This window comes from Hyla sarda, chromosome 5 (genome assembly GCF_029499605.1).
Source record: "Hyla sarda isolate aHylSar1 chromosome 5, aHylSar1.hap1, whole genome shotgun sequence".
NCBI classification, from domain to species: Eukaryota; Metazoa; Chordata; class Amphibia; order Anura; family Hylidae; genus Hyla; species Hyla sarda.
Window position 1 is genome coordinate 130161090 of NC_079193.1, and position 24067 is coordinate 130185156.

At 42.3% G+C, this 24067-nt stretch overlaps 1 protein-coding gene across 10 annotated transcripts in view; it reads left to right on the plus strand.

Annotated features, from left to right (window-relative positions):
* Positions 1 to 24067, plus strand: part of ADCY1 (adenylate cyclase 1) — a 605827-nt gene that overhangs the window by 130798 nt on the left and 450962 nt on the right. For all 10 annotated transcript variants that reach the window (XR_008843996.1, XR_008843995.1, XR_008843997.1 and 7 more), the window contains one exon: positions 13166 to 13315. Coding sequence is in view for 7 of the 10 variants with exons in the window: in XM_056520271.1 (XP_056376246.1) it covers positions 13166 to 13315 (150 nt within the window). In the remaining 3 variants the exon portion in view is untranslated. The remainder of the gene's footprint in view (positions 1 to 13165; positions 13316 to 24067) is intronic.

Consider the following 24067-nt stretch of genomic DNA (forward strand, 5'->3'; position numbering starts at 1 on the left):
TCCGGAGCAGAGAAAAAGGCCCCCTGGTGAAAATGGACAGCCCGCAACGACTAACCATCCTCACCGGAGGGTCCCCCTCTGCATAGATGGCCCGGACCAGCTCACCCTAACTTCCCGCCGAGGAGAGGTGAGTAAAAAACAAAAGGGGGGGGGGGGGCTGGATGATGACGAAGGCCGCAGTGGTCTTCAACCTGTGGACCTCCAGAGGTTTCAAAACTACAACTCCCAGCCTGCCTGGACAGCCGATGGTTGTCCGGGCATGCTGGGAGTTGTAGTTTTACAACATCTGGAGTTTCGCAGGTTGAAGACCACTGATGAAGGGATTGGCAGGTGGTGATGATGAAGGTGGGGGGGATGATGATGGGGGTCTGGATGATGACATGGGGGATGATGTATTTCCCACCCTAGGCTTATAGTCGAGGCAATAACTTTTCCTGGGTTTTTGGGGTAAAATTAGGGGCCTCGGCCTATATTCGGGTCGGCTTATACTCGAGTAATGGGAAAAAGGGGGTGATTCAAACTTTTGTTAGGGAAGGGGTTAAATGACCTTTGTTAACTTTTTTTTTTTTTTTTTTTCACTTTTTTTTTTGCAGTGTTATAGCTCCCATAGGGAGCGATAGCACTGCACACACTGATCTTTTACTCTGATCCCTGCAAAGCCATAGCTTTGCATGGATCAGTGAGATAGGGGCTCTATTGCTCAAGCCTGTAGCTCAAGCTTGGAGCAATCAAACACCGATCGGACGCAACGGAGCAAGGTAAGGGGGTCTCCTCTCATATCCTAGCTGAGCGGGACATCGCGATTTTATCCCGATCAGCCCGCTTGAGCTCCCCGTTTTAAACACCAGGATCGGGCGTAGGGCGTACAAGTACGCCCTACGTCCTTAGCAGGTTAAGGACAATTTTTGTGTTTGCACTTTTTTGTTTTTTCCACCTCACCTTCTAAAAATCATAACATTTTATAATATAATTTGCAGGGAAACAAAAAATTACCTATTTGTTGGGTGAAATAAAATAAAAAACGCTATTTTCCCAATTTTTTGTGCTTTCGTTTCTACACAATCCACCTTTCGGTAAAAATTTTACTTTATCTTTATTCTTTAGGTCAATACGGTTACAAGGATACCCAATTTATGCAGGTTTTATTTTATTTTACTACTTTAAAAAAAATGAAAACTACATACACCAGAATTAGAATGTTTAAAATTGTGATCTTCTGACCCGTATAACTTTTTTTTTTTTTTTTCTATATACAGGGGTACATGAGGGTTCATTTTTTTGTGCCGTGGTCTGTTGTTTTTATCGGTACAATTTTTGTTTTAATGGAATTTTTAAATTCTTTTTATACATTTTTTTTAATGGTATATAAAGTAAGCAAAAATGCACAATTTTGGACTCTTGTAGTTTATTTTTAATTTTTTTAATTTTTATTTTTTATATATACGCCATCGACCATGCGGTTTAACTAACCTTACATTTTAATAGTTCGGACGGGCATTTATGCACGTGGCGGTACAACATATGATTAGTTATATTTTTTACTACTTCATTTTTTTTTTTTTTATGGGAGGTGAGTCAAACTTTTATAAGGGGAGGGGCTTATTCACATTTATTACCTTTTTTTTTTTTATACTTTGTTTCTTTTTTATTTTTTTTTAGCTCCCATAAGGGGGCTATAACATGCAATCTTTTCATTGCATTCATTGATTAATGCTATGCCATAGCATAGCATTTATCAGTTCTATCGGTGCTCTTCTGCTCCAGCCTGCTTGTTTGCCATGTTTTTTTTTTTTTGCTGTTCTGGCACCATAGGGGCTTCCTAAATGCGACATGCCCCCCAAAAAGCATTTGCTTTCCAAAAGCCAAATGTGACTTTCTCTCTTCTGAGCACTGTAGTTTGCTCGCAGTGCACTTGATGTCCACACATCCATTTCCATACTCAGAAGAGATGAGGTTACAAATTTTGGGGTTCATTTTCTCTTTATAAACCCTTGTCAAAATGTCAAATTTGGGGGAAACCAGCATTTTAATGAAAAAAATAAATTAATTTGTACATCCAACTTTAACGAAAAGTCGTCAAACACCTGTGGGGTGTTAGGGCTCAGCGGACCCCTTGTTACGTTCCTTGAGGGGTGTAGTTTCCAAAATGGTATGCCATGTTTTTTTTTTTTTTTTTTTTTTTTTTTTTTTTTTTGCTGTTCTTTCACCATAGGGGCTTCCTAAATGGGACATGCCCCCCAAAAAGCCATTTCAGAAAAACTCACTCTCCAAAATCCCATTGTCGCTCCTTCCCTTCTGAGGCCTCTAGTGCACCCACAGAGCAGTAGACATACACATATAAGGTATTTCCTTACTCAAGAGAGATTACGTTACAAATTTTGGGGTTCTTTTTCTCCTTTTACGCCTTGTAAAAAATTTCAAAAACTGGGTCTATAAGAACATACGAGTGTAAATTTTTTTTTCTCATTTTCTTCTTTACCTTGCTGCTATTCCTGTGAAACACCTAAAGGGTTAACACACTTACTGAATGTCATTTTGAATACTTTGGGGGTGCAGTTTTTATAATGGGGTCATTTATGGGGTATTTCTAATATGAAGGCCCTTCAAATCCACTTCAAAACTGAACTGGTCCCTGAAAAATTCAGATTTAGAAAATTTTGCAAAAAATTAGAAAATTGCTGCTGAAATTTGAAGCCCTCTGATGTCTCCCAAAAGTAAAAACATGTCAACTTCATGATGCAAATATAAAGTAGACATATTGTATATGTAAATCAATATATAATTTATTTGGAATATCCATTTTCTTTACAAGCAGAGAGTTTCAAAGTTAGAAAAATGCAAAATTTTAACAATTTTCATGAAATTTGGGTATTTTTCTCCAAGAAAGGATACAAGTAACGACAAAAATTTACCACTGTTAAAGTATATGTCACGAAAATACAATCTCAGAATCGGAATAATCGGTAATCGCAATCAGACATCTTATCCCATTTTCTTTGGATAGGGGATGTAGAAACTGCTTTGTTTGAGGACAACTGGATCTTTTATAGGGGTTTATTACAAGCTATACATGTAAATATAAAGGGGGATCCTAACTAATTAAGGGATAGGGGTGCAAGGAAGAGGGGAAGGTGATAGAGAGAGCAGTTCCTGCCCCCTTCCTATCTCAATATCCTATAAGTAACATATATAGCAGTCATCCACACACATAACCCATACAGTGCCCATCCCAAGACATCTACATGGCCAATCAGAACAGTTCCGCAAACAAGGTTGTTTAATGTTATCCTGTAGGTGGGATATTTGCATTGCAATCATTTCTTGTCCTTTGGGGTCTTCTTGAGTGGGAAATCCTCTTTGTTGTCCCATATTGTGTTGACAGATGTCCAACAAAGTTTTCACACCTTGGTGGGCTGACAGGATGGTTTGCAGTCCTTTGTGTCCAACACCACAGGGGCTGGTTTTATGGCTTTTCTATAGGAGGTAACAGAAACTGTAGCTCACCTCCATTCTTATCACTCAAGTGGAAGGCTTATTGTATGGCTTTAACCCCTTGGGGACGGAGCCCATTATAACCCTAAGGACGGGAGCATTTTTTGCAAATCTGACCACTGTCACTTTAAGCATTAATAACTCTGGGATGCTTTTACTTATAAATTTTATTTCGAGATTGTTTTTTCGTGACATATTCTACCTTATGGTAGTGGTAAATTTTTGTCGATACTTGCATAATTTCTTGGTAAAAAATTCCCAAATTTTGATGAAAAATTTGAAAATTTTGCATTTTTCTAACTTTGAAGCTCTCTGCTTGTAAGGAAAATAGACATACCAAATAAATTATATATTGATTTACAAATACAATGGGGGAAATTTATCAAAACCTGTGCAAAGGAAAAGTTGCCCAGTTGCCCATAGCAACCAATCAGATCACTTCTTTCATTTTGCAGAGGCCTTGTTTAAAATGAAAGAAGCAAGCTGATTGGTTGCTATGGGCAACTGGGCAACTTTCCCTCTGCACAGGTTTTGATAAATCTCCCCCAATATGTCTACTTTATGTTTGCATCATAAAGTTGACATGTTTTTACTTTTGGAAGACATCAGAGGGCTTAAAAGTTCAGCAGCAATTTTCCAATTTTTCACAAAATTTTCAAAATCTGCATTTTTCAGGGACCAGTTCAGGTTTGAAGTGGATTTAAAGGGCCTTCCTATTAGAAATACCCCATAAATGACCCAATTATAAAAACTGCACCCCTCAAAGTATCCAAAATGACATTCAGTAAGTTTGTTAACTCTTTAGGTGTTTCACAGGAATAGCAGCATTTTATTATTTTAATATCTTTATATTTATACACTTACTATTTTACTCATTGTCATATTTAATTAGTTGGAGCGGCGTCATCACAAGGGCCCTGTGGGACGCCTATCTCCACTATCCACTATCTCCACTATATCTCTCTCTATATTAATAAATAGTTATTTTATCTAAATCTATATCTTATGGCCATTTGTTCAAGACCTTGAGCTTTATCAAAAGCTGTACAAAGAAAAAAAAATGCTGAGTTGCCCATAGTAACCAATCAAATTGTTTCTTTCATTTTTAAAAAGGCCTGTGAATAATTAAAGAAATGATTTGATTGGTTCCTATGGTCAAATCAGCAACTTTTCTCCTGGACAGGTTTTGATAAATCTCCCCCTGTGTCTCTCTATATTTATTGCTCATTTTCATTACTTAGGTAAATCGTAGTTAGAAATGAAGAAAAACTATTTCTTGCCTATCCTATAAAATCCTATATAAATAAATTAATCCTATGTAAAGGTTTTTAGATCACTTATGAAGGACTTAGAGAGTCCAAAACACGTTTGATCCTTCTGGTGCATGACTATTGAACTTTTACATTCTTCGATCTACTGTTACAGTCACAGACCGATCATCTTTCCAATTATCTGTGCAACACTTTGAAGTTTGAACCGACAGAGCATGCGCTCCTCCATGAGGACTCATGGGTTCCTAACAACCAGCAACACTTGCCTAGGTGACCTGTCTGTTGCTCAAGTGTCACTATAGCTTGAGCAATGCCAAGGTTTACCAGGATTTTGTTAGAGAAGTCCCCCCTCCCCCCTTTTTTTCCAGGTAAGGGGTTGGATGAGTGGTACATAGTACTGTGCATTCCTATATCACCCTTATTGACTAAAGTGTTATTCACAGCTGCCATGCTGTTGTCATCATCATTATCAGCTGGCTAACCTATACAACGCTTAGTGCTGCGACAAAAACTAACAACATTATTATTCAACGGTTACTACATGTGTGTTTGCGACTCCTACAGTGGGGATCAAAAGTTTGGGCACCCCAGGTAAAAATGTGTATTAATGTGCATAAAGAAGCCAAGGAAAGATGGAAAAATCTCCAAAAGGCATCAAATTACAGATTAGACATTCTTATAATATGTCAACAAAAGTTACATTTTATTTCCATCATATACACTTTCAAGATAACAGAAAACAAAAAAAAGGCGTCTGCAAAAGTTTGGCCACCCTGCAGAATTTATAGCATGCACTGCTCCCTTTGCAAAGCTGAGACCTGCCAGTGTCATTGACTGTTCTCAATTATCATCTGGGAAGACCAGGTGATGTCAATATCAAAGGTTTTAAATGCCCAGATTCATCTGACCTTGCCCCAACAATCAGCACCATGGGTTCTTCTAAGCAGTTGTCTAGAAATCTGAAACTGAAGATAGTTGACGCTCACAAAGCTGGAGAAGGCTATAAGAAGATAGAAAAACGTTGTCTAGAAATCTGAAACTGAAGATAGTTGACGCTCACAAAGCTGGAGAAGGCTATAAGAAGATAGAAAAAACGTTTTCAGATATCTATATCCTCTGTTCGGAATGTAATTAAGAAATGGCAGTCATCAGGAACAGTGGAAGTTAAAGCAAGATCAGACAGAACAGCTCGGAGGATTGTGAGAAAAACTATTCAAAACCCATGTTTGACTGCACAATCCCTCCAGAAAGATATGACAGACACTGGAGATGTGGTACACTATCCACAATAAAGAGATACCTGTACAAATATGGTCTTCATGGAAGAGTCATCAGAAGAAAACCTCTTCTACGTCCTCACGGCAAAAATCAGCGTTTGATCTTTGCAAATGAATATATAGACAAGCCTGATGCATTTTGGAAACAAGTTCTGTGGACTGATGAGGTTAAAATTGAACTTTTTGGTCGGAATGAGCAAAGGTACGTTTGGAGAAGAAGGGGAACAGAATTAACATTTTTAATGAAAAGAACATCTGTCCAACTGTTAAGCATGGGGGTGGATCAATCATGCTTTGGGGTTGTATTGCAGCCAGCGGAACAGGGAACATCTCGCGAGTAGAAGGAAAAATGGATTCAATAAAATTTCAGCAAATTTTGGATGCTAACTTGATGTCATCTGTGAAAAAGCTGAAGTTAAAGAGAGGATGGCTTCTACAAATGGATAATGATCCTAAACACACCTCAAAATCCACAGGGGTTACATCAAGAAGCGTAAACTAAAGGTTTTGCCATGGCCTTCACAATCTCCTGACCTCAACATAATTGAAAATCTATGGATAGACCTTAAGAGCAGTGCGTGACAGACAGTCCAGAAATCTCAAAGAACTGGAAGACTTTTGTAAGGAAGAAGGGGCAAAGATACCTCAAAAAAAGAATTGAAAGACTCTTGGCTGGCTACAAAAAGCGTTTACAAGCAGTGATACTTGCCAAAGTGGGCAGTACAAGATATTAACTCTGCAGGGTGCCCAAACGTTTGCAGACGCCATTTTTTGGTTTTCTGTTATTTTGAAAGTGTAAATAATGGAAATAAAATCTAACTTTTGTTGACATATTATAAGAATGTCTAATCTGTAATTTGATGCCTTTTGGAGATTTTTCCATCTTTCCTTGGCTTCTTTATGCACATTAATACAAATTTTTACCTGGGGTGCCCAAACTTTTGATCCCCATTGTATTTCACTGGTTTTGTTGCCTGGCATGGAACTTGGTGCCCGAACTTTGCGCTGGTTAAAGGGACGATTCAGCAGTGGTTCCTTAGTCTACAGTTATCTTTTGTTCAACTATTTTAGTTTCTTATTACTTTTTGTACTACATTTAAGCCGAGGGATTCAGAAGGGCACTGTCATCCCTATGCCATTCTTTGAACATTTTACTATCAAACTTTTTTTTTATTTTTTCTGAACATGAGCATCTAATTTAAAGGAAATCTGTCATCAGAATCACCCGTACTAAACCTGTTACACAGGCTTCTAGTGCGGGTGATCCTGATTAAAACGCTCCCTACCTGGTTAAAACGCTCCTTACCTGGTTAAAACGCTCCTTACCTGGTTAAAAATGGTTCAGCGCTTCTTAAGATATCTAGATTTTTAGTTTTCTGTTATTCCCTGGCTTGGGACTCAGTGGGAGGTCTTATCATCTGGGACTCGGCCACACGTCATTCTAGCTGGGCGGAGCTGCCGCCCGGCTCATGAATATTCATGAACTTATCCTCCTGGTCTAATTCTTCTTTCTCGGTCTAAGTTCATGAATATTCATGAGCCGGGCGGCAGCTCCGCCCAGCTAGAATGACGTGTGGCCGAGTCCCAGATGATAAGACCTCCCACTGAGTCCCAAGCCAGGGAATAACAGAAAACTAAAAATCTAGATATCTTAAGAAGCGCTGAACCATTTTTAACCAGGTAAGGAGCGTTTTAATCAGGATCACCCGCACTACAAGCCTGTGTAACAGGTTTAGTGCGAGTGATTCTGATGACAGATTTCCTTAAAGCTATTTAAACACGAGCATTTTAATAATTAATTCTAATTTATTCATTACTAAATACCTTTTTGAGTGTCTTCATCCCTTTTTTTTATAATTCTCCCTAATACATCCAACTGTTGCACCCAGCACAGTCTAGAGAACCTGCCTAAGTTTTTTTGTAAACTGAAATTGTGTCTATCCACCTATCCAGAGATATACATAGATAACCCCTATCAGCATGACACTCCTACATTAAAAGGGTTTTCCTTGTGCAAAAAAGATGTGTATACACTGCTCAAAAAAATAAAGGGAACACTAAGATAACACATCCTAGATCTGCATGAATGAACTAATCGTATGAAATACTTTCGTCTTTACATAGTTGAATGTGCTGACAACAAAATCACACAAAAATTATCAATAAAAATCTAATTTATCAACCCATGGATGTCTGCATATGTAGTCACACTCAAAATCAAAGTGGAAAACCACACTACAGGAGGACCCAACTTTGATGTAATGTCCTCTGTAATGTGTTGGGATGCCTGCTGAATGATTTCAGCAGGCGTCCCGGTCCGGTTCCCGACCGGCTAGCGGCCGTGACTGAAATTCCCACTGTGTACCTGTACGTCCTGCGTCTTTAAGGACTCAGGATGCAGGGCGTATGCATATGCACTGCGTCCTGAAGAGGTTAACCCCTTCATGACGTACATGTACGGCGCCGCGAAGTGTCACTTGGCGCGCGGCGACGTACATGTACGTCACGGGGTTCCGGGAGCGCCACGTCATCGGTAGCGGTGATTGGGCCGGGATGACTGCTGTTATCTAACAGCAGGCATCCCGACACATGGCCGAGGGGGGTCCTGAGACAACCTCCATGACCGCCATGCGCGCAAATCGCAGGTCAATTCAGACCTGCGATCTGCGCGATTCCGGGTCATACGGGTCACTGGTGACCCGGAAAATAAGAGGGATTGGGGGTGTCCGAGACACGTGAAGGGATAGGAGTTTGGTGGAAGGGGTGCCACCCCTCCTATCCCTGCTATTGGTCGGCCGAGCGACCGACCGATAGCAGACCGGGGGAGGGGGGGGGGGGGGTTAAAGTTCGGTTCCCCCGCTTTGCCCACCTATCGGTGTCCGGGCAAAACGGGGGAACCGTCCAGGGAAGGTCGGCGCCGAAGGTCCCTTACCGGTATATTTTTTTACATATGCAAAAGTCGTGAAACACCTGTGGGGTATTAAGGCTCACTTTATTCCTTGTTATGTTCCTCAAGGGGGTCTAGTTTACAAAATGGTATGCCATGTGTTTTTTTTTGCTGTTCAGGCTCCATAGGGGCTTCCTAAATGCGACATGCCCCCAAAAACCATTTCAGAAAAACGTACTCTCTAAAATCCCCTTGTCGCTTCTGAGCCCTCTACTGCTCCCGCCGAACACTTTACATAGACATATGAGGTATGTGCTTACTCGAGAGAAATTGGGTTACACATACAAGTATACATTTTCTCCTTTTACCCCTTGTAAAATTTCAAAAACTGGGTCTACAAGAACATGCGAGTGTAAAAAATGAAGATTTTGAATTTTCTCCTTCACTTTGCTGCTTTTCCTGTGAAACACCTGAAGGGTGAAAACATTTACTGAATGTCATTTTGAATACTTTGGGGGGTGCAGTTTTTATAATGGGGTCATTTATGGGGTATTTCTAATGTGAAGACCCTTCAAATCCACTTCAAACCTGAACTGGTCCCTGAAAAATTGTGAGTTTGAAAATTTTGTGAAAAATTGGAAAATTGCTGCTGAACTTTGAAGCCCTCTGGTGTCTTCCAAAAGTAAAAACTCGTCAATTTTATGATGCAATCATAAAGTAGACATATTTTATATGTGAATCCAAAAAAAAAAATTATTTGGAATATCCATTTTCCTTACAAGCAGAGAACTTCAAAGTTAGAAAAATGCTCAATTTTAAATTTTTTCATCAAATTTGGGAATTTTTCACCAAGAAAGGATGCAAGTTACCACAAAAATTTACCACTATGTTAAAGTAGAATATGTCACGAAAAAACAATCTCGGAATCAGAATGATAACTAAAAGCATTCCAGAGTTATTAATGTTTAAAGTGACAGTGGTCAGATTTGCAAAAAAGGGCTTCGTCCTAGAGGTGAAAATGGGCTCCGTCCTTAAGGGGTTAAAGGGGCTCTTCATTGTTTTCCAGGCACACCACCATACATTTTGTGTACATGCTGTGCTCAGCTTAAGTGAATGGTAGTGAGCAGTGTGTAGTACCAGGCACTGTTACTACAAAATATATGGAGATGTGCCTTGTAATAAACAAGCTGAAGTACTTGCCTAAACGGATCTTAACTCTTTGAAGGTAATGTATTACCTTGAAAATGTTTTTCCTCATTAAGACGGAAACATGTTTTTTTTTTTGTTTTGTTTATTCTAATGCGTTCTATTTTCTGATTGTAGATTTTTTATTAATTTTTTGCACATTATTATGGGGGCTGCCATCTTGCCTGAGCTGTTTTTAACAGCATTCAGAAATATGCTTTACTGAAGGACCCATAAACCGTAGAGAACAATAGACATGACCTGTACCATTTACATGAATTGGAGACACTACTAAGCATTCTTTTCAGAGGTCATTCTATAGGGAGAAGGGATGCTGATCTCTGATGTGAATGGTGGATCTATTGTTATCTACATACTTTCACTGTACTCCAGTCTCTGATGTGATATTACTGGGAAATGATTTGTACAGTTATACTATAGTTATACCTATAGAAGTAAAAAAGACACAAAGGCTGTGCACCTATTGAAGTCTGTGGGAACTGAGGGAATGTGAGTAGTAAGCATAAAAAATGGCTGCTCACCAGATGGTATTGCACTGAGGGCTGGTTTATGTTCAGCCCTGTTTTAGGCCTAGTAGCCAGAATGGAAAAGATTTTCTGATTTTATTTTCAAATATATAGATGGCAAAATGAAAAATTTGAAATAATTTTTGGTGATTTTTTTTCTAAGTGTGGTAAACATGAAAACTTGATTTAAAACGTTGTATTTATCATTTTTTGATGACAGAGGAAGCGGTTCTTTTGAGCTTAAAGGACAACTGCAGTGGTACACATTTATATATGCCCGTGCCCAGGCCTCAAAAATAAACAAAATAAACTCATACATACCTTCCTACGAGCCCCCGTTGGTCTGGCACAGGCCTCACGGTCCGGCAGTGCTTCCTGGGGACGGGGACGCCGCAGAGCCGTCGGCGTATCACCGGCCGTAACTACGTCCCGCCCCAGTCGGTGATAGGCTGAGCCCACTGTCATGTAAGAAGCCGGCCAGAGCTCCTTACATGACAGTGGGCTCAGCCTATCACAGGCCGGGGCGGGACATCTCTACGGCCGGTGATATGCCGACGCCAACAGCTCTGCGGCGTCCCCAGGAAGTGGAATGACGTCAGCACTGCCGGACCGTGAGGCCTGTGCCGGACCAATGGGGCTCGTAGGAAGGTATGTATGAGTTTATTTTGTTTATTTTTGAGGACCGGGCACCGGCATATATAAATGTGTACCACTGCAGTTGTCCTTTAACCCCTTAACGACGCAGGACGTATATTTACGTCCTGCGCCGGCTCCCGCGATATGAAGCGGGATCGCGCTCCGATCCCGCATCATATCGCGTCGGTCCCGGCACTCATCAACGGCCGGGACCCGCGGCTAATACCACACATCGCCAATCGCGGCGATGTGCGGTATTAACCCTTTAGAAGCGGCGGTCAAAGCTGACCGCCGCTTCTAAAGTGAAAGTGACCCGGCTGCTCAGTCGGGCTGTTTGGGACCGCCGCGGTGAAATCGCGGCATCCCGAACAGCTTACAGGACAACATGAGGGCCGTTACCTGCCTCCTCGGTGTCCGATCGGCGAATGACTGCTCCGTGCCTGAGATCCAGGCAGGAGCAGTCAAGCGCCGATAACACTGATCACAGGCGTGTTAATACACACCAGTGATCTGTGCAAAAGATCAGTGTGTGCAGTGTTATAGGTCCCTATGGGACCTATAACACTGCAAAAAAAAAAGTAAAAAAAAAGTGTTAATAAAGGTCATTTAACCCCTTCCCTAAGAAAAGTTTGAATCGCCCCCCTTTTCCCATTAAAAAAAAATAAAACAGTGTAAAAAAAATAAAAAATAAACATATGTGGTATCGCCGCGTGCGTAAATGTCCGAACTATAAAAATATATCATTAATTAAATCGCATGGTCAATGGCGTACGCGCAAAAAAATTCCAAAGTCAAAAAAAGCGCATTTTTGGTCACTTTTTATACCATTAAAAAATGAATAAAAAGTGATCAAAAAGTCCGATCAAAACAAAAATCATACCAATAAAAACTTCAGATCACAGCGCAAAAATTAGTCCTCATACCGCCCTGTACGTGGAAAAATAAAAAAGTTATAGGGGTCAGAAGATGACATTTTTAAACGTATAAATTTTCCTGCATGTAGTTATGATTTTTTCCAGAAGTGCGACAAAATTAAACCTATTTAAGTAGGGTATCATTTTAACCGTATGGACCTACAGAATAATAAGGTGTAATTTTTACCGAAATATGCACTGCGTAGAAACGGAAGCCCCCAAAAGTTACAAAATGGCATTTTTTCTTTGATTTTGTTGCACAATTATTTTCCCGTTTCGCCGTGCATTTTTTGGTAAAATGACTAATGTCACTGCAAAGTAGAATTGGCGGCACAAAAAATAAGCCATAATATGGATTTTTAGGTGGAAAATTGAAAGGGTTATGATTTTTAAAAGGTAAGGAGGAAAAAACGAAAGTGCAATAACTGAAAAACCCTGAGTCCTTAAGGGGTTAATGAGAGGCTCACACGTGCCATATTTAGCTGTGTATTTTGCTGCTGCGTATTTTCCTATCCTATTTGTTGGGTAGCATAATACGCAGCTGATTTTGCTACCCATTAACTTCAATGAAGAGGAATAAACAAAGAACAATTCAACCCTTTTCGCTTTCTTTTTCCAGTGTATGCTGTTCACTGTGCTTTTCACTGGAAAGATCTTTTTGCAAGTTGTCAACTTCATTCTCATTTTATACTTAGGAGTGATCTGAATAGATCATAAATATTATATTTATTGCGACAAATTTCTTGACTTGAACTGGCATAGTTTTTGGCATCCTTACCTTGTGATCAAGCCTGTTAGATCATATTCTTTATTTTTATATAGATTCATAGACATTCTCTCACCATGTTTTCTTTGAAAATAATTATTTGAACATAAGTACTTGACTACTAAAATGGTGTTAACATGTAAATATATTTCACAAAGCATTAAGTCTTCTAATTCACAAGGCTAATAATAACTCCTCATTTTTTTTCAGCTTGTGGCCAATACTATTCTTTTTGTCAGTGTAAATTTGTCTGGGGTCTTCGTGCGGATTTTGACAGAAAGGGCCCAGAGAAAGGCATTCCTTCAGGCCAGAAACTGCATAGAGGACAGACTACGGCTGGAAGATGAAAATGAAAAACAGGTCATTGTACTGTTCACTAACATTAATGTTGCCTGTGTATTGTCCGTTTGTCTATATCTCTGTCTGTCTGTCTGTCTATCTATCTATTATCTGTCTCTTATTGGTATCAGTAATGTAAAATTACCTATTATAAGTATATTATATTGTAATAGTTTTATATTAAACAGTGGTGGTTAAATGTACTGTAGTTGTTGTTATGCTACACGTTTGCTAAAAAAAAAATGTAAAGATGACATAAATTTAGTTAAAGGAGTACTGCAGCCTTAACCATAGAGCTGAATGGAGGGGGCGTGTCTGTTGACCTCTTAGTGAGGTCGATGACACAAGCATTAGCCGCGTCAGTTCCGGATCCCCGTATGAGAGACTGCGGGGGTCCCACCGGTCGAATCCCCCTGCGATCAGACACTTATCCCCTATACTGCAGATGGGGAATAAGTTGTCTATGGCTGCATGCCGTAGTGTACCATAATTGTGCCACACTATTCTTCCATGAAGTACGACAACTTGCAGCATTAGCCACTATGATGAATTTGGTGCATTTAAAGAGACTACTACTAAGTTAGCTCTAAATTTTATATAGTTTTAGTAAAGTTCCCTCATTGTGTTGGCTACTTTTGCTTTAGCCTGTTCTTCCTCTTTTGCCATGTTGTGGATTCTGTAAAACATGGATCCGTGCAGCTAGCATTCATAGAATGGGGTATTTTGTGCTCAATTTACATAATGAATCTAGTGCATTTAAAGACTCTACTACTAAGTTAGCTCTAAATTTGATATCGTTAATATAGACTAACAAACGTGCTGCATTACATTCATAGGGGTGATCCAGAATATGTCAGCACACCCTAAAACATCCAGTTCTACTGGTAGGGCACGTATACCCAAAATCTTACAACCACTGAAGAGTTTTCATTATGCATGCGTTCATCTGAACAGCAAATAAAGCTAATATGTAATCAAAGGTTACTCTTTGTATCACTTCCTTCTGATTTCTCCTGTCATTTAATAGAAACCATCACTGTTTACTTCCAGTGGAAAAATATTCTCTCCTGGTCATGTGATGATCACACAAGTATGTTCACAATAAGGGAATTCTGAAAAATGTCTTCAGTGGAACTGCATTGTTAAAAATGTCGTAATTCAAGGTCTCATTTATGATGGGTTTTTCTGCTCAGAACGAACATATTAATTATTCCGGCGTAATCTAATTCCTCATCGGAAATTCTGCTATGGAATTCCTTGTGGAAATTCCAAATAGATTCTTTGTAGTGTGAATGAGCACTTACAGTACAGTTATCTTTGTCCTGTCTGTGTGTCATCACATGACCAGGACAGGTTTTTATAATAACTGGATATAGATAGATAGATAGATAGATATTAACACTCACTCAATGACCCAGATTTATCAAATTGTGTGTGAAAAAATAGTGATTTTCCCACAGCAACCAATCACAGCTCAGCTAACGAGCTCTGTTAAAGTGAAAGCTGAGCTGTGATTGGTTGTTGTGAGAAAAATCCCTCAATTTTTTCTCTCACACATTTTGATAAATCATGTGTATATATGTGTGTGTGTGTGTTTATGTTCCAGCATCACTTCCAAACGGCTAAAGATATTAACATGAAACATGGCACACATGTTACTAATATGTCAACTACAAACATAGGATAGGTAAATTAACCCTTACCCACCCCCATTTATGATGGTCAATGTTTTTGTTTAAAGCCCCATACAAGTCTATGGGAAATATGTTACTGCATAACTTCCCTACCTATTTCGATAATACTTGGTAACTACATTACTTATATGTCAAATAAAAGTATAGGATAGTTAAAAAAACCCTAACCTACCCCTTTATGTGAAGAATTAGGTTTTTCGTTTCAAGACCCATGCAAGTATATTGGACTTCTTGTACCTTTCCCCACAAGCTCGGCTCTGCATCTCCTGGTGAATGCGTCAGTCCGGCTGGAAAGCCACACCCTCCTCACATGCCATTCCCCATCTTGCAAAGACATACCCACCCTTTAAGCCGACACCTTTTTACCTTCTACCCTTTTTGTGTATTGGTCTGGCTTGCAAATCATGCCTACTCCAACAAAGCCACTCCCCCTTCTATTTTGGGCTTACAATATCTTCATCACAACTCAGCCCCAACTGAGGACAGGATATGAGGTAGGAATATGAGGAAGGGATTTGGGGTCAGTATATGAGAGGGGGATTTGTGGTTGGGATATGAGGACAAAAGCTTCCTCCTATGTTGCTTTACCTCCCCCACAAGGGTTAGGTAGGAAAAACCAGGCAACACCATGCAATCAGCTAGTTGCTATTAAACTCTAATGATTACTGGCAAGTGTAAATGAATGTGACCAGCTGTAAACAATAAAATAGTTAACGATCTCTGATTGTGCCACTTTAAGGTAAGAGCCACACATCATGGCAGCCACACATGGATGATACCACATCTGCATGCAGGGCACAGTGACCACAAGTCATGTGACCACAAGTCATGTGACTTTTGGCAATTTTTGATACCTTAAATCACTTGTAATGGCTTGAAAAATTGTGATACTTAACCCAAGATTTGATAGGAAGTTCTTCAGGTTCTTTAGTTTACAAAAGTCATAAATGGTATAATTTTGCAAACTAAAACGGTTATGCCATATGTTAATTAGTAGGATATGTTTGTATATTTGAAAGAAAACTATCTCAACAACCTTTCACAGTTAGAGGTTGCTCCATATGTCATTTTTTTTTTTAAATACGTTTTATTGAAGATTAAACAAACATCAGCCAAATCGCCTCACAGAGCAAAATGGTATAAAGCGGAGTACACAAGTAAAAAAGGCACTGAGAACATGTACAAGTAAGCAGAATTAAAACGACATAATATCATATAAAGATCCAGCAGTAATCAGTGCAGTGAGGGCATAATCTGAGGAAAACCAAGAACAGCCAGTTGAGAAACCTTAACACAAAGAGAGCATATCGTGATGAGAAGATGCACGGACCGGAGTTCCCGCACCCTCAGCTTCTATTATCCTGCTAACGCTATCCTGAGGGGCTGCTACTCAACAAAACCGGTCCTATTGACCTCCTGAGGGTGTCAGGTCCCTGGCGGTGTGCTCCGATCCTCCGTGCGTGCTGTTGGTGGTCTGCTGTGGCCGGCGACGCTGAGGACTGTTGTGCTGGGACTTGCTTATGCTCTTTGTGGGTTGAGGGGAGCTTCGAAGGTGCCCCTGTGTGCAGAGGAGCTGCCGGAGACACGCGGGCCGGCTGCTGGAGGCTTCTTTAAGGGCCCTTGGGTCTGGTTGCAGGACACCATTGCTGCCTTCGTCGGAGGGCCTCCTCTATCTCCTTGATGAGTGAGGCACGCTGCGCTGAATAAGTCCTCCCTGCTTCTCCCTCCTCAGGTGCCTTGCTGGGGTCTAGCTGGGTTTCTGGCTGCTGGAGGGGACTCTGCTACGGTGCTTACACTATCCTGGCAGGAGGGGACATTGTATCCAGTATTGTAGACTACTTGCAGTCTCTGTGCTCTGCTCCGTTGGCCTCGTGTCCTCCTCTGCAGCACCTGCTACTTCTGAGATCTACGCTCCAAAACTTGCTGGGATTTGTGGTTCCTGTACTGCATGGCCTGCTACGTCTGGGATCTACACAGTGAGTCTTGCTGGGACCTGTTGTGCCTGCTACCTCTGATTTCACTGCAGCACGCCTTGTTGGGACTTGTGATATCAGCTGTGCACCTCCAGGTTACCTCTCCTGCCTGGTCACAGTATAATGCTGCAGATATTGACCTGAAATTTGTGGAGGTGCTGGCGGCTATCACTATGTGCCAAACCATGATGGTCTCCAAGGTGGATGAGTTAAAACAAGTCTTTGTTATCCTTCGACATGAAACTCAAAAGATGCGGGAACGTACTACTGAAGTGGAACGTAGAGTCTCTACGGGTGAGGATACCCTGAGACCTATCCCCAAGCAGGTTGCTACCCTGCGGCGTTAGATGAAGGGTGTGGGGGACAAAAATGATGACCCGGAAAATCGTCTGCGCAGGAATAATGTCCGGCTGGTGGGTCTTCCCGAGAAGGCGGAAGGATCTGATGCGGCTGCCTTCTTGGAATCCTGGCTATAAGAAATCCTTCCTGCCGATACGTTCACTCCTTACTTCTCTGTGGAGCGGGTGCACAGGGTTCCTGCTCGACCTCTTCCTCCAGGGGGGCCACCTAGGCCTTTTCTGGCCAAGATGCTGCACTTCAAGGACAGAGATGCTATCCTGAGAGCTGTGCGCCTTAAGGGGGAAATTCTCTTCGGTGGTAGCACAGTGGCCTTCTACCCGGACTTTTCCATTGAGCTCCGTAAGCAGAGGACGCAGTTCACCAAGGTTCGGCATCGTCTTCACTCCAAGGGATACAAGTATGCTATGCTGTTTCCGGCACGTCTGCGAGTGTTGGATAAAGCTACAACGAAGTTCTTTACCTCACCATCTGAAGCCTTGCAGTGGGCGGATGCTGTACCTCCTGCTCGCTCTCCGGATTGAACTCCTATGATTGTGGACTTATGGTTCTTCCCTATTGTATAGATAGTCCAGGGAGTTAGGTATTCCTTGTTTAAGGCATTCCTTAGGTTCCTGTTTCCCTAGGGCTCTCTTCAGGGGGTATTTGCCTTAGATGAGTTGGTTGTTCCCTCTAGTTCTATGGTTGGGTGGGCGGGGGATGGGTTATGTAATTGTTACTCTTAGCTAGTTCTAGGCTAACTCTATAACTTGTTAGTGTTTAGGGTCTAGGTCTACACACAGTTCCTTAAGTGTTAGACAGGGTTTTGTTGGGAATGTATTATCTGTTGTTTTTGTGTGTGTCCTGTTTGTTTATGTGGCTGTTGGTTGTATGGTCTGGGCCCCTCCCTACTCTGCTGCTCTTCTTATTGCTGTTGTCACCTGCCGTTATTTTCCTCTTGGGCCATGATGGGGTCCCTTAGAATTGTAAGTTGGAACATCCGTGGCCTCAACCCCTTAAGGACCAGGCCATTTTACACCTTAGGACCAGAGCGTTTTTTGAACATCTAACCACTGTCACTTTAAACATTAATAACTCTGGGATGCTTTTAGTTATCATTCTGATTCTGAGAAAAAAATTTCGTGACATATTCTTCTTTATTTTGGTGGTAAATTTTCGGCATTACTTGCATCCTTTTTTGGTGAAAAATCCCAAAGTTTCATGAAAATCTAGAAAATTTTGCATTTTTCTAACTTTGAAGCTCTCTGCTTGTAAGGAAAATGGATTTCCCCAATAAATTTTATTTTTATTCACAAATACAATATGTCCACTTTATGTTGGCATCATAAAATGAACATATTTTTACTTTTTGAAAAAATTAGAGTGCTTCAAAGTAAAGCAGCAATATTCAAAAATTTCATGAAAATTGCTAAATCTGAAGGGACAGATATTACAGAACTACAACTCCCAGCATGCCTGGGCAGTCTAGGCATGCTGAGAGTTGTAGTTTGGCAACATCTGGAGGGCTACCGTTAGGGCACCACTGTAACAGTGGTCTCCAAACTGTGACCCTCCAGATGTTGCAAAACTACAAATCCCAGCATGCCCAGACAGCCTTTGGCTGTCTGGGCATGCTGGGAGTTGCAGTTTGGCCTTCCTAGTGGTTGCCACAGTAAAGATCACTTTACTTTCACTTTCAATTCCCCCCTCCCCCACAGTAGTTTCCCTACCTGACTCACGATCCAGCAGTCTCCAGCAACGATCGGGGTCTCCAGGCATCTTCTCCTGCAGGTACCGACCTCCATCTTCTTCACACGATCCCTTCGACATCCCAGTGTGGCCAGAACTGAGGGTTGCCATGGCCCTAAGTCTTTCTAAGTCCCTTCCCTTAGAAGTCTCCCAGATGGTGTGTGATCTTTTTGGGACGTTTGTGGTTCTTCATTGTGTCCTTAGGTCTTTCAGGTTTACGCTGGTGTCTGTCTATGTCCCTCCCCCATTTCATGCTGAAGTCCTGGATGTTATAACTACTAAACTGCTAACTTTCCCCTCTGATCCTGTTCTCCTCATAGATTATTTTAATGCTGTTCCTGATCTCCAGGTTGATCGCGCCGGTGCCGCTGATTTGGGTTCTTCTGTCCTTGCCTCATGTCGTTAAGTCTCACGGATGTGGGGAGATGGGAATATCCAAATTACCCAGTCTTCTCCTTCTACTCCTCAGTTTGCAAGTCTTTTTCGAGAATTGATCTGGCCTTTGCCTCCGGCGGACCTCCTGCCAGTGGTAATAGAGATCCTGTATACTAGTAGGGGGATCTCAGACCACTCTGCCATTGTTACTCTTTCTCTTGGTCCCTCTTCTTCCTCTAAAGTCTGGAGAATGCACCCTGGTTGCCTCCAATCTCAGGCTGTTGTTACGGCTGCCCACTAAGACTATTGGCTTCATAATGCTACTCACCCTGATGCATTGATTCAGTGGGATGCCTACAAGGCTACAGTATGGGGGGGGGGCTTTTTCGCAAGGGGGACAGGGCAGAGGGCAATCTTTCAAGCTAGGGAGAGGTCGCTGCAGACTGAGATTTCCCTTAGAGGCACTGGTGGTCCGTGACCCCTCGCCTGATGGGGAGCGAACTTGGGTGAAGGCACAGAGGGCTTTGTTAGTGCTGCAACAGGATAGGGTTCAAAAGAAGCTGGTAGACAGGGAGGCTGCTCTCTTTGAATTTTGGAAGAATGGGAAAATTGCTTGCTTACTGAGCGAGAGAAAGGCGGCCGGAAGCCTCAATTCCCTGTATTAGGGGTGTGGATGGGGTTCTAATGTCTGACCCTGTAACTATTAAAGGGGTACTCCGCCCCTGGCATCTTATCCCCTATCCAAAGGATAGGGGATAAGATGGTAGATCGCCGCGGTTCCGCTGCTGGGGACCCCGGGGATCGCCTCTGTGGCACCCCACCATCATTACTGTGCAGAGCGAGTTCGCTCTGTGCGTAATGACGGGCGATACAGGGGCCGGAGCAGCGTGACGTCATGGCTCCGCCCCTCATGACATCACGTCCTGTCCCCTTAATGCAAGTCTATGGCAGGGCGCGTGACGACCGCCATGCCCCCTCCCATAGACTTGTATTGACGGGGGCGGGCCGTGACGTCAAGAAGGGTGGAGCCGTAACGTAACGATGCTCCGGCCCCTATATTGCCCGTCATTACGTGCAGAGTGATCTTGCTCTGCACAGTAATGATAGTGGGGTGCTGCAGCAGCGATCCCCGGGGTCCCCAGCAGCGGGAACCAGGCGATCTGACATCTTATCCCCTATCCTTTGGATAGGGGATAAGATGTCTAGGGGCGGAGAACCCCTTTAATGGAGTGTTACAGGACTTTTATAGTGACCTATATGCTTCCCGCTCACTTTCAGCTCCTGAGGGTCTTCTTCCTTTCCTGAGGGGTCTTTCTCTTCCATCTCTTACTCTGTCTCAGCACTCTGCTCTTGATGCTCCTTTTTCTGCTGAGGAGGTTGCTCAGGCTATTAAGGACTTGTCTCCTGGTAAGACACCTGGCTTGGATGGTATGGTTGGGGACTGGTATAGGATGAAAGAGAAGAAGTTGATTCACCTTCTGCTTAAATTAGATCAGGCAGCCACTGAAACAGGAACCCTGCCCGACTTTATGAGGGAGGTGCTGATTGTGGTTCTCCTTAAACCTGACAAGGACCCCACTAGACCTGATTCTTATAGGCCTGTTTCCTTACTTAATGAGGATATTAAAATCATGGCCAAGATTCTGGCTAATAGACTCAAAGGGGTTGTCTCCTTTCTTGTTCATTCTGACCAGTCTGGCTTTATGCCGGGCAGTGCGACGGACGTTAATGTCCGTCTGCTTCAGCTCAATATTGCTGTGGTGGAGGGGGATGTCTCTCCAGATTTTTTCGCCAATCTGTACATTTATAAGGCGTTCGACTTTGTGAAATAGCAATATCTGTGGTCCCTGTTAAGGGTTCACCGCTTTGGGCCTATGTTTCACTCCTGGGTTCGTCTTCTCTATGATGCTTCTCGGGCTAGGATTCACACGAATCTTGAGGTGTCGGCCCCTTTTTCATTGGGTAGGGGTACTCGTCAGGGTTGACTGCTATCTCCTCTCCTGTTTGCCCTGGCATTCATGGTATTAGCCTCTTTGGTTGATAAGGTATCCTTGCATGCGGATGATACTCTGATCTATCTTGCTGATGTTGAAACCTCCCTTAGCACTTTGTTTGACCTCCTTGACCACTTTTGCTCTTTTTTTTCGGGCCTGCAGGTTAATTGGGCCAAATCCTCCCTTATGCTTCTCAATAGGGGGGTGGTTCTCCCGCCTGTTATTCCGGTATCGTTGCAAGTTGTGGATGAGTTTTGCTATCTTGGGCTGCAGGTCTCTGCTCTGTTAACTGACTACTTTTCTCTTAATATCGAGCCTCTTCTTTCCTTGATGGAATATAAACTCCTCTCCTGGTCTTCTTTCTCTCTATCTCTTTCTGGTAGGGTTAATATCTTTAACATGATCTATCTCCCTAAATTCCTGTATCTCTTTCATCTCTCCCCTACTATTCTTAAGTGGGTTTTCTTAAGGCTTAATGCACTCTGAGATGCTTCTATTGGCAGGGTAATTCTCCTAGGGTGAGTCATTCTCTCCTCCAGGTGCAAAAACAGCAGGGGGGACTGGTGGCTCCGAATATGCACAATTATTTTCTTGCTTCTCAGCTGGTGTATGCCGCCTGGTGGATCGATTTGGACTGCTCTAATGTAGCTACAGCATTGACAGGTGCGTTGACGGGTTCGTATGAATCTCTTACTAACACTCTTTATAGGCCTGCTGTCTCCTATGCCCTTCCGCGTCCTATTCATACAGTGGCGGTGGTTTGGTCGATGGTGTCTGGTCGGTTGTTTCTCCTCGAGCACTCCTGTGGGAGAATGTGAATTTCACTCACCGTCAGGGGTTGGAGGCTGCCGGGTTTTATAGCTCAGGTTTGCCGTTCAATTGTTTGGAGAATTTTATTTGTTCCCCTCCTTCTCTTATATGTAGGACCGCTTTGATGTCTCTGGCAGTGCGTTCTTTCTGTATCTGCAGCTGAGACATGCGGTACAGGCACAATTTGACTTCTTGGAGGTAACCCCTTTCTCTGATGTTGAGTTGCTTCTGGGCACCACTGACCTTACCAAGCCACTTACCCAGGCATATGGCCTCCTTAGATCGGTGGGCCCTAGTCCCTTTGGCCTAGTGTATGAGAAGGGGGTGGTTGATATCCCTTCTTTGTCTGAAGAACAGTGGAAAGATGTGGTTAGGACTTATTATTCTACGGTAGTTAGTGTGAGGGACTTGTTGATACAGTTTAATTTTATTCTCCTTTTGTACTATACCCCAGTTCAGTTAAAACTGATTGGTGTTTCTCCCTCTGATGTCTGTTTCCGATACCAGTCTGAGGTGGGTACCCTGTTGCATGCAATGAGGGGTTGTGTGTGTGGTGCCATTTTGGAGAGAGAAGGTGAGTTTTCTAGCGGAGTATTTGGAGTTCCCATTTTTCTTGTCCCCCGAGGTTTGTCTCTTAGATCTCATTAATGGGTTGGAGTCGGGCTCCCATAGTGCCTGGTGATTCGTTTTCTGTTGTTTTACACCCGTAAAGTTCTTATTATGGCCTGGAAAGATACTGTGGTTCTTTTCACCATTTTACGGATGCTCTAAGTTACAGTGGCCTTTTTTAGTGATAAAACTTAAACAGTAAACCTTACCATACATTTCATAAATGGATGTAAGTACATTGGTGAAAGAAGTATTAGTCGGCCCTCCTATAGGCAAAATAGGCAGCCGACTAGAGCGCCCTTTTGATGTGGGCGCTTCTCCGCCCACCGCAAGAATGGTACTGCACACTGTCTCCAAACAGGTCCGACAGCAACCGCTCATCTCTCCTTCCAATACTCAGTTTCATGATACAGCCTGGTTGAGTATGCTCCTCTGCCTAGGCACAACCATATGATTATATAGGGCTCAAGTCCTGCAGGATTGACCCTAGAATTGTGCCTACCCCCTCCCTCCGCCTCTTCCCGCCATTTGGCCTTCTAGATGCAGGAGGCATAGGACCTGTGATGATTTCACGATCATGTTACCAGTAATATGTTGGGGGCAGGATAGGAAAAAAGGGTGGCTGAAGGACCTGTGTGATGCGGTGACGGAGGCAGAACTGAGCTCGAGTGGAGATCACATGTCACCCCAGTAGTAAGGTAATTGCATGAGGAGATTTGTTGCCATGTGTCGGCAAAATTAGCTTTATGAAATCTATTTTAAAATAAATAGGCTAAAATATTAAACCATGAAAAATCAATGCCGTTAATTTATCTGTGTATAGCCAGATATTGTTTTCAGGTTTTATTTGATATATTGTTTGCAGATTTATGTTCTTTTTGTCTGTCTTTACTAGCCACATATGCTTTCACACACAGCTTTTGTGGCATTTTTTTCATTTTGTTTTTTAAGCCAAAATCCATCTAGAAGGGGAAGTATTCCAATATCAGAAAAAAAGTTTTATTTAAAAACAATTTCCCCCTAAGACATGTAACTTACTAATAGTAATATCACAAATTGTATTGTTTTTAGCATGTATTCGGTAATTTACCCCTAATAGAAAGTTTTGTAGTTCTCTCACTGTCAGTGTGATGTTTCTAGCTAACTGCCCCCCCCCCCTTCTCCTTTGACAACGCACCATCCCCTGCTGTCTCAGAAGGCATGGCACCATCTCTCTGTTATATACATATATAC